This window comes from Saccostrea echinata, unplaced genomic scaffold (genome assembly GCF_033153115.1).
Source record: "Saccostrea echinata isolate AGI-Se365-2 ecotype Australia unplaced genomic scaffold, CSIRO_AGI_Sech_v1 ptg000022l, whole genome shotgun sequence".
Classification (NCBI taxonomy): domain Eukaryota; kingdom Metazoa; phylum Mollusca; class Bivalvia; order Ostreida; family Ostreidae; genus Saccostrea; species Saccostrea echinata.
Window position 1 is genome coordinate 9658082 of NW_026889771.1, and position 11857 is coordinate 9669938.

Here is an 11857-nt window from a genome sequence, read left to right on the forward strand (position 1 = left end):
TTTTGTAAGCGGGTCGAGCACTGGCAAATTCGAGGATTTGGACAGGTTTGTTTGTTTGTTTGTTTGTTTGTTTTTGTTTTGTTTTTGTTTTTTTGGCTTGTCAGAAAATTTTGGGAAGTTCCCCCCCCCCCTTTGTGTGATCAGTTTTTTTTTTGTTTTGTTTTTTGGCTTGTTAATTTTTTGGGGGGTGGGTGGGGGGGTAGTTGCCCCCCCCACTTTTGAAACCGTTGCTACGGGCCCGTTATCAATAACATGACCATCAAAAATGTCGTCATTTATACCTTCTTCTTAAAGCAACAAGAGTTGAAGGACGATTTTTTTTTAAGACTGAATGGCTCAAAATTCAAGTGCCGTGTTTCACTTCGTAGACGAAACGGGTACTCATAATTGTACGTACATGTATGTACTACTAGTATTTATTCAGATTTTATACATTGTCTATTTCATTTGACATAGAAGTTGAAATTGAAATACTTTTTCAAACATCTTGAACAACTACTTTTGTTTCCAACTGAAGTTTTCTGATTTGTATTTACCTAAGTCCATGGGTTACAGTGCTTATTATTTTGTACTGATTTTTGTTCTGATATTTAAAATTTTGCTTTGCATAAGATATAAATGGGCATTACTGTGTATATTGGTATAAATTATTATAAATAAATATTGTACACAAATGTATGGTATGATATATTTCATTTTGCTTTGATTTTTGTGTCAGTGCTAATTATGAATTTTTCAATAATTACTGCTCCGTGAAAATCAATCGTCGTATAAGGTCACCATTTTCATGTGAATATTCCCATGCGATCTTGCGACTTGTGATTTAATCAATGAAACATACTATGGATCTTTCCTTTCAGTGGTCCAACCTTGCTCCTTTTAAATTCTTGATTTTAAATACCCAGTGATTATGCAGGCGTAGTCGTGTGGATACTTCGTGTATAAAAATAATAAAACTTGGAAAAAAAACTGCGGGTAACCGCTCGTTTCCACTGACGCAAACCTGCATTTTTGCATCGGCATTGATATTGCAAAATGATTTAATTGTTTAATCAATGGATATCTATATATGTGTGTATAATATAGAAAAGAAAAGATCTCATTTTGTCAGACTTAAATTTCTCTCCGTTATCTTAACAGCCAATTGTTTTATCCCCGTGTGTGTGTGCGTGTGTGTGGGAAGGGGGGGGGGTGTTATATACAAATTGATAAACCGCATGTTTACACTACGTCTTTTGCTTGGATTTGTCCTTACAATCTGGACTGTTTTGTTCTTTTAATACTCTGGGGAAAAACTTTGGGATCTATTTTTTATCAAATATTTTAATCGGAAAAATTAACAAAATATGTTACTTTTAATAGGCAACCACTCATTATAAAAAAATGTTAGCAGGGGTTTATCTAATTACATGTACCTTAAATCAACTCTTGATAACATTCTTGTAATCTTGTAATGTGGTTACATTCTAAAAGTTACATATTTTGTTAATTTTTTTCGATTAAAAAATTATTGGCAAAAAATGAGAGAGAAATATGAATGATAAAAAATTATTTTTTCAACACTATTTCAAATGTTTCTTTTAAAATAATTAAATATTGTATTTTATAAATGAAATTTTTAAAACTTAACAATATAAATTTTATCATGTGTTTTATGCAAACTACAAATAACAGTAATGAAATTCTCTTTGTCTGGACTAGATGTGATCCTGTTAAACAATTATTTTATAGCTTCATGTTTTACAGTGAATTACATGTGATATTCACACAACATTAATTCCAACATGGCACGAGGTCACAGAATGATTGAAAAGTAAATTTTCAAAAAACAAAATCTTCTTCCCTCACACTCCAGGAGACATCGTTTCTCACTTCTTTAAACGTTCCTGGTTCCTAGCAATCTCACATTTCCCTGCGATAATTATTCCTAATGGTGATCAATTTTCCTATTGAAGATGGTCACAGAAGAATTCACTCATAATAAACAAGGAGGGACGGGGGACTTTAAAGCGAGTTTAAATCATTTTTATTTCCAACGGGTTTTTCCAAAACTTTTTTTTTTCAAAAATAGAGTATATATATTTGGCAAGATTTCAATATTATCCAGCATTGTATAAATTACCTAAATAAATATATTTACGTATTCAGTTTAAATATACGCTAGACCGGCGAGAGGCCTAGGGTTTTCCCGTCCCGTTACCTGGTTGATATAAATAGAAATTTAAGCCAGGTATTGGATTAAAACGAGGAAGTTTTATTCTTAAGAGCTAGATTTCTAAACAAAACAGACAGAATACTATTTATGTTCGCTCTGAACGGATGTGTATTGACAGTTAAATAAATAAGTAAATATAAGGATTGACCGGTCAAGACGAAAAAATAGATTCAACTGTGAATAAAGGTAAGTCTTTGTTATTAGAATGCAGGGTAATTAATTCATTTGATTTTTTAAGGGTATTCAAAGCTTGCTAAACGTATACTTGGCAACTTCAAACCTGTAATTTTAATGTTCATTCACATATCTCTATTACATATGCATGTATTAATGAAAGAATTCCTGGGAGCATGGAACAATGTCATTGTTTTCATTAGCCCCCCTTTTTTTCCCCAAGTCCTCCTCCATCTTCCCAAACCTTGAAAAAAAAACACTATAATACCAATATGGTAACATTTCTGCAAAAATACTCAGGAAGGATTAAATTTTTGTGCTTCAATATTTTTGATCTTTATAAATCGTCTGATTTTGGGGGTTTAAATCAACTTGTCTTGCGTTCTTCAGAATAATTAACACAAATATTTTATTTATCTTTCATTCACGTAACTGTTGATTTAATATAAAGAGATAAATACGCATTGAACCAAACCTTTCCCCCATTGTGTCTACTAGCATGTAAAAGATATATCATTCTTTAAGAATTTAAAACTACATTAACGAAATCCAGATCAATAAGAGATAAATTCACCGAAGCGAGAAACCGTGACCGTCAAACGTTTGGTCAGAGGGGGTCGTAAATGACCACAATCATCCAGCATGTAATAATATTGTAGTGCGATCTCGTAGATAAAAATAAATATTAATGGAGTTGTCTGTGAACAGTCATAATATAACGAGGTACTTAGGTGGAAGGATGCGTAAGAGGGATGGGACTTACACATTGTTTAGGAAGTAGCATAACTCGCAATGAGTCCTTATTGTTAGGAGTCTCGCTAAGTATGTTACATACTACTTTACACGTGTACATCTTTAATTATGTATTATTTAGATAGGTGTGTGTGGACCAGATAGAAGCTTTGCGTGTCAAACTAGCTCAAAGCTTTAATGTTATCAAGAGGTACTTTGAAAAACTTCCCCCTAGTTGATTTAATTATCAATAGACCCCTTTACAATTTGCTGGATCTTGCTCGCTTGAATTTCCTGCAGAGCAGGAATTATTTCAGTATTTTGAATGTATATGTGTATATATATTTTTTCTCTACGTTATAGATGAATCATTGTTGTGTCACGAGGAGATAGATGTGTATGTAAAATGTGATTCAATTTTTTGGATTTATGTATTATTCTTACTAGATATGCACCATGATTGAAGCGGTGGCTCTGTATTTTGTGTCGGAAGACTGCGGTCCATGGGCAAACTTTCTAAAGACGAAATTGGGAGAAAAAGCATACGACATTCGTGTTCAAGACATAGAGGCCTCTAGTGTGTCAGAAAGTCGAGAAAACTACAAAGCTAACATAATCTTGGTGAGCCCAGCTTTTCTGGAACTGCCAACTTATGAACACTATTGCTCGTTTCCCATCAAACAATCATTGGTTGTGTTGCTTGGAGTAGAATACCAAGAATTTGAAGAATTAGCAACATCAAAAGGAGCTGAAAACATCTTAGGATTTCCTTTATTTGAAACCGAGGCAAACGAGAGTTCGGTGAGATGTCTTTTGGTGGAAATTATAGATCTCTATGAAAGAAATGTTGCTCTTGAGGAACTTGTACAGCCCCATCCAATCCCTGGTCATTTGTCAAAGACAAGGGAGAGTGACAATAGTTTTGACAGTGAATACGATCCATATGATTTCCCTCCAGCCCCCAGACCTCTTCCTGAATATATTGAATCACCTACATCGAACGAGCTGCAGAAGTTCATCTATAGCGAAAAGGTAAATCATATACGTGTAATTACATAGAGTTAGTAGGTTATGTCTTAGTTAATGCGAAGAAACCGATCTACACTGAAAATAAGATGACTTAAGCTTTATTTTAATGATCTAATTTCGTTGTTGGGTTGTGGTGGACCCAACATTTACTTCAATCGTTAAGCCAACATGTTCGTCGAAAGTTGGAAGGATTGCAATTGAAGTGTTAGAAGCAAATTGTGGTGTACAACGTTTGCCCAGCTTCTTTAGGCTGATACATATATGCATGATATTGATGACAAGACAAGCTTATGTGCTTTTTCTAAATGCACAATGACAGACACCTTTTACAAAGAGTTACTTTTATATGACAGAGTCAACACTTGTAATAACCTCTTGCACAATATAAATGAGTGAAATTTTTATACTAATTAGTAAGTGTATTTAATTATATTATTATCCGTTGCTTGTGAATCGATTAAAGTTAATTCGTTTTCTTTTTTTACCTGAAGGACAGCAAAATCTATCTCCTTATGGAAAGAAAAGACGAGGAAAATATTTTGATACAAGACGAAAATAGACCAGATACCTGTGTTCAATGCAAATACCTTGGCAAAGCTTTGTATGAAGCTTCCTTAACAGGTACAGCCAATTGACATTTTACTTGATCAACATCTAAGGTATTTGTGCAACAGAAAACAAACATGCCCAGGTAAACAGCATAATTATCTAATTAAAACAAGAGCAGCATTTCAACAAACGAGGAAGAGAAGAAAAAAGATGAAAATGTATTGGAGGAATGTGAAAAGTTATCTTTAAACTAGAATTAACCTGTATTTGACACTGGCAAATACTTTCTGTATTGGGTTTCTCTTGCACTAAGTTTAAGCTGGTACTGAAATCTAATAATGGATGTCACATTATAACCTTTCATGCCCAGCTGAAAATGACCGAATCGGGTTGAAGGGGTTTATTCATGATGAACAATACAAACCTTTATTTTTTCTTATCGTCTTTTCTTCCCCTCAAATACTTCCGCATTGAGTCAGCCCCCGTGGAAGTTACTAAAAATTCACGAGGTCACACCGATAGATGTCAAAACAATGGTATTATGTACGTAAGAAATGAACAAGTTTAAAAGAACATTGTGTGCAATTTTGATAAAGGAGACTGAAACCCTTTATATTTATTCGCCTTTTTCTACTTTTGACTTCGATAATTCAATGATGTCAACATTTTACGCTTACTCTTCTCTGTGGAAAACTTTGCGCTCTACTGACTGAAAGATGATATTCGACATTGAATAAAGTGTTGTTTATTTTAGAATCACACATTCAACAATGAACTATACCGCCAAGAATTAAAATAGGTTTAACTTACTATTAAATTCTGTATGATGCAAGTTGAAACTTGATATAATCCACAAAATATACAGGGTTTCTTTGAGAAATTTGAAAAAAATAATAAACTTCACTGCCCAAATTTCGTGATCTAAACTGCTTTTAAAAAGATCATCTGAAAATTTTCAAGTATTAATGATGATTTTCTTTTTTTCTTCCAAATGTAGATGATTTCGATAGAACACATGGGCTAAAAATAGTCACAACAAAGAGGAGAAATGTAGAGACAATTCGAATCGAACCATCATCTGAACCAGCACCACGTGATAAACTTTCTCAAATTCAGCAGTTGCTCAATGAAGAGTTAGAACCGCTAACAGTTCTATGCAAAGCTCTAAGACTGCCGGAAGTGTCACATTCTTGTCTCGACACGTTTCTGGCGGAAAAGTGTTCAAACTTCAAAATGTTTGACACACTTCAGAGTTTGTCTTTAGGAGAAAACCTCAATGAAAAACGTAAGAATATTCATTTTTATGTCAAAAATTGAACGAAGTTAATTATTAATAAAAAAAAATTGTTGGGTTTTTTTCTCCCTTAACCTTCTTTGATGCTTTCCTTCGAATTGAATATTGACATTTTAGGTATTATGTTAATTGCAGATTTGGAAGGAAGTAATTGGCCCACGTTGCTGCATTTTGGTGCTGAATTTGGACTTAGTTTGTTTTGTGATGAACTTCTACGGGTTCCTGGAATGGACAAATTTTGTCACGTTACCAATGCTCAGGACGAGGCACCTGGTCAGTTGGCTCGAAATCGCGGCTTCCTACAATTAGCTGAAAAACTGGACATGCTTACCGTAACCCAAAGAGACAAGCGTTAGTGCCTGCTAAAAATAACTTGCTGTCATTTCAAAGCTTTTTTAAATGCTGAAATTAATCACTTACAAAATGACAGTCATATATTGGAAGGATAGAGTGTGATCAATTTTTATTTCTTTGTTTTGTAGGAAACCCTCCAGCAAATAAGGATAGCGGTATAAGTGACATGCATACTTCCGCCTATAGTCAAGTATCTGACACAAGCTCGTGTGAGTGATCAATATATTCAATCAGTTATCAAATTTTTGTAAATGTGATTTTTGTTGAAAACATTCCAATATTTTTGTTGAATTTTTAATTAGATGCTCCCTCACACAGAGCAGTCGATAGTTTATTGGAGGACGAAACATATCAAATGCCTCCTCCAACACCCCACCAACATCCACAACAATATTACATAAATTCTAACCCGATATCGCCATCGAAAACAGACAGTACCCAAACATCAGAAGAATCCCCACCCCCTCCTCCCCCAAAGATTAAAAGTTCGCCGTTGCCTTGTCGACCTCCACCTGCCACAGAAAGAATTTCTATGGACTCTAGGATCTCCATTGACTCGAGGTCTTCCATGGATTCAAGAACTACCATAGATTCAGTAACCACCATAGATTCAAGCACCACCTTAGATTCATCGAGCATATCACGAAATTCCATTCAATCTTGCTCGTCTTCCGGAAGTGATGCTACAATAGCAGACTATGTCGACATGACTTCAACTTCGTCTTCTTACATGGACATGAAATCAGTGCAAAGAACCAACAGTAAAACACTGTCGAAACCTCCTGCAGTTCTCCCCAAGCCGAGTTCGTCTGATTCCAGTTCTGGGTACGCCGTTACATCCGATGAATCCTCAGATAGGGGATCAGAGTACATGCCGATGAGTGAGTTACCTCCTCATATCAAGCCTTCTCACTCAGAATCTGCTATAAAAAAGCAGCTCTCTGCAGATGGTGATTATATGAGTCCCAGTGAAGCCAAAACAGGTGAGTTTTTCAGATTTCTGCTCAGTAAGACTTTGAATTTTAAAGGTACATGATATGTTTTTAGTATCATGTTAATAATCTAATTTTTCTATCATTTCAGGTCCCAAACGCCATCCAACTTCATTACCTTTAGCAGAATCCCATCAATTTCATTCAACATCTGATATAAAACGCGAGGTTACAGATCATTGGTCTATTCCACCTGGTGAGTTTTCCTTTTTGATCAAAACTTTAATTTTTTCTTTTGAATTGTGGAGAAAATTAAATGGTGCTACATTGTAAGCATTATATAAGGAAATGTAATAAAATGCCATTTTTTTATTTTAGAAATTCCAGCGCATCAAAGCAAAAAGCCCGGGGATCCAGCTTTACCCCTTTCACATCAAAACAGAAGCATGTCCGAGAGTGATACTTCTCGGCCTCGTTTTGCGGGACGCATAGGTATTTCTGTTCACGTGATTATTCTCTTCGTCCTTGACCTAATTTTTTTTAATATATCTATTTTAGCTATGAAATCTCCCAAAATGCTGAGATGAAATATTTTTAATTTTTTGTATGTGTTTTGCTATATCAAGGGTCTCCTTTATCACCGAACATGCCGGAAACAGTGTTTGAGAAAGGTCACCAAGTGCTCCATCGACAAGGAAGGGACAGAAGCGCGAGTGCTTCCCGGAAGTGTAGTTCTGATGACGATATGACAATGGTAATTTGCTTTATCGTGATATATATGCACAAGACTCCCTAATTGCTATTTTTTATTTTTACAAATTTATTTTAGCAAAATGTTGCTAGTTTTTGTGCTTTATTGTCTGAGAGATGAATTAATTATCAACTTAAATATTAAAGTTGAGATTTCTTTTGATCTTGAAGAACCAGCGTCATCAGTCTAAGGGATTTTTCAGTAAGCTGAAAAATAAAATGGGAGGAGGAAGAAAAATGTCATGTCCACCAGAAGCAATTAAAGAAAGTTTAGATCAATATGTAAGTTGCACTTCAGTGGATCAGACATTGAGAATCGAAATATAATTTGTAACCCTCACTGAGACGGACACAGAGGGTCTAGATCACTTTAGCTCTGTGGAACAAATAAAGAGATCTATAACAAAAAAATTAACATATTGCACGATGGAACAAACAGATGAGTAAAGAGTTAAAATAAATTGTTAAATTAGGGTTAAATAATGAGTTTCAAAATCAATTTACTTGTTGGGGATCGGTAAAACACACCAGTATACGAAGTTCATGGTAGTTTGATGAAAAAAAAGTTCAGAATCAGCTAGTTTATTTAAATCTTGAACCATTGTTTTATCTGTATTTATAACTTCAAAAGAACGACAAAGTAATTTTTATATCTCTCGGGAAGTTTAAAAGCATTGAAGGAAGTGTACAGAAATAAAACTTTCATTATTAAATAATATCTACGGATATACCATCTGTCCATTCAAATATATAGTTTATCTTTTATAAGTACAAGAAAGTATCTAGAGCGATTAATATTTTCATCTCCCTAAGCTATTTTTTTTATTTATGTGTAGATGATAAGTATGCTATAAGAAGATGTGTTCTTCCTTGTTTTAGCATAAGAGAAATCAACAACAACTAAAGTCCAAACCCTCAGAGGAGAACAGGGACTCCAATATCAGTACTTCTAGCTCTTCCAGTAAGTAGCAATCTTACCAAGATAATTACAGTTCACCAAAGCTGTTAAAATCTAGTGGAATCTGATTTTAAGTCCAGTATTTTGAAACCAAATTATGATTTAATTTTTGGAAATGCCGATCAAGATTTCTGTTGTGGCAGCATGATTTTAAGACAAGTAAAAATCATGCTTATAACATTTGAAACAAAATTAGTTAATTGACCAAACTTTTAATTTGAAGGTCATGAAGGTCATATTCCGGATGAAAATGCTACAGGAGAGGTATTTTATTAATTTTATCAATAGTGTAGCAAAATAAATTACATGTATATTGATTTTATTGGAACTGAATATACATATAATTATAGATTGTACAAGTATTTTTCTGAGTCAGTCCACATTTTTATCTAAATGATATCAAGGAAATTCAAGTGTGGAAATTCTAAAACAAAAAAATCACTTTCCTTAGAAATCCCAGATCCTGTTAAGTAAAAAAAAATACGCACGTGACTAAAATTTGCTCTGTCTGCAGTATATGAATTATACTTACCCAGAAATATCTGTTTCCATAACTTTTGGGTAAATCACAACGTTGAAAACAAAAACCAAGTCTCAAGTGCACGTTATAATCTTTGATAAAAAAAATATAGTATAAAAGTATTTCAGATTTTTAACTGAAATTAATATCCATTGAAGGAACAGCCAGATGAACCAGTTCGTGCGAGAAAGCCTAAGAAAACACTCTTTGGAGGGAAAAATAAAGACAATAGAAACGACGTGGTAAGAAATTGACGTCATTTTTCCAATCAACAACTCATTCACTATGTTACTAGCCATTAATCGTACTGTCTTCCCCCAATAAGAAAGGGCCTATCTCTAGGCAACCTCAAATGCATTGCGGAACAGTAATGACAACCCCCCCTCCCCACTTTTTTAGAGAGAAATCTCGATCAGAGATAAGGGAAAGCCTTTATTGTCTTTTGAGAGTAGATTTTATACAAATACAGATCAGTTACCGGAAACAATTTAAAAAAATCGATCCCAGTAGGTCTTCATTTCCTCTTCCGAGGACAAATCTATTTTGAACGAATTTAGAACTTTCGGCATCATACATTTCAAGGTGTTAACCTAATACCGGAAGGAACTATAACTTACTATGCATATGTACTAGGATATTTTCCAGTAGAGTCAATGAAAAATGGAATAATACACTTTTTCTGTTCATTTCAGAGGAGGAAATCTGTGAGAATTGATAAAATGAAGAAGGACAAAAATCTACAACTGTTGGAACTTCCTACAAAAAGAAAATAGCACAAAATCGTTCTACAAATCTCAAAGTGCAATATTTTAACAAACAACATTCTGCAATTATAAAAAAAAAAGTTTTACGTCTCTTTTTATGTAATTATGCAATACATGCAGAAATCAGTCAGCTTTTTAGTATTTGTCCAATTATTTTTACATGTACATGTATTTGTAAATTTCAGTCACTCTGTCTGTTTTTGTACATATCGCATTTTTTTTTCTTTTCTACAACGCATTAACATTTGCAGTATTTCATGACAACGTACGTTTTAATGATTAATTGCATTACCCCATTTACATGTGATTTCAGTCATTTTTTTTTTTTTTAATTTTTCGGATATGTTCCAGAGTTGTAATCTGTAATAATGTGTATACTTTTATGTTTGAAAGAGTCAATGCAAATACTGCTTTAAGTGATATTTTCGCATGTGGCTTACAACACATGTGTTACTGTTATTTTAATCTAATAATAAAAATTGTTATGAAAACAATCTCATCTGTCTTTAGTTTTCCTTCTCAAAGTCGTCACAAAATTAATGAAATTAAGGAAGACTTTTTTTAAAAAAGAAGAAAAAAGGTCTATATCTAGGGTTTTCCATATGATTTTTTGGCAAATATTCACAAGTCGGAGTCCTTCACGTTAATCTGTACATGTAGAGCGGACACTTAAAGCTAAGAAGTAAATAAACAAATAACAAAAGAAGAAAGTGCCTTGTCTAGCAGGAAGTCTTGTTTAAAGACACTAGTATGTAAGATGGTGATAAACGTGTAATCATAAAGTTCTTACTCAGCCTATATGTAATTTATATTTACGTCTGGTTTTATAAAAATTTTATCCAACGAACTTGCAACTTCCTGCCTTTGTGCTGATGATGTTGATGAAGTTAAAACTAGGAAGATTACTGTTGACTAACGATTTTTTTTACTAAAGGTGTAGCAATTTCTAAAGCACATTGTCAAGTTCACAAGAATCTCACTTAATGGTAGAGGGAGGGTAATATGATGAGGGTGAAGAAAAGAATGGGAGATATAATGAAAGGGAAGAAGAGGGGGGAAAGAGGGAGAGAGAGAGAGATATTTAAAGAGAGGAGGAGAGGGAGGGAGATATAATGAGAGAGAAGAGGGTGATACTTATTTACTGAGAGAGAGGAGAGGGAGGGAGATATAATGAGAGAGGAGAAGACGGAGGATGATATAATGAGAGAAGAGGAGGGAGGAAGATATAATGAGAGAAAAGGAGGGAGGGAGATATAATGAGAGAGGAGAAGACGGAGGAAGATATAATGAGAGAAGAGGAGGGAGGAAGATATAATGAGAGAAAAGGAGGGAGGGAGATATAATGAGAGAAGAGAAGACGGAGGAAGATATAATGAGAAAGACGAAGAAGAGAGAGAAATACATGTTTACTGAGAGACAAAAAGAGGAATGGAGATATGAGAGAAGAAGAGGAAGGGAAATATGAGAGAGAGGAAGAAGGAGGGAGATATAATGAGAGAGGAGAAGAGGGAGGGAGATATAATGAGAAAGATGAAAATGGAGGGATATGTAATGAGAGAGGAGAAGAGGGAGGGAGATTTAACAAA

General features: G+C 34.1%; 1 protein-coding gene across 1 annotated transcript; it reads left to right on the plus strand.

The window, feature by feature from the left end:
- Window positions 1-3537: 3537 nt before the first annotated feature.
- On the plus strand, window positions 3538-10765 carry LOC133190364 (uncharacterized). Its single transcript, XM_061325948.1, has 14 exons — window positions 3538-4153; window positions 4642-4771; window positions 5697-5984; window positions 6129-6344; window positions 6476-6556; window positions 6650-7330; window positions 7431-7535; window positions 7658-7771; window positions 7906-8033; window positions 8201-8311; window positions 8909-8990; window positions 9211-9251; window positions 9666-9749; window positions 10200-10765. The coding sequence occupies exons 1-14, from the start codon at window positions 3578-3580 to the stop codon at window positions 10278-10280; spliced, it is 2718 nt and encodes a 905-aa protein (XP_061181932.1). The 5' UTR covers window positions 3538-3577; the 3' UTR covers window positions 10281-10765.
- Window positions 10766-11857: the final 1092 nt, after the last annotated feature.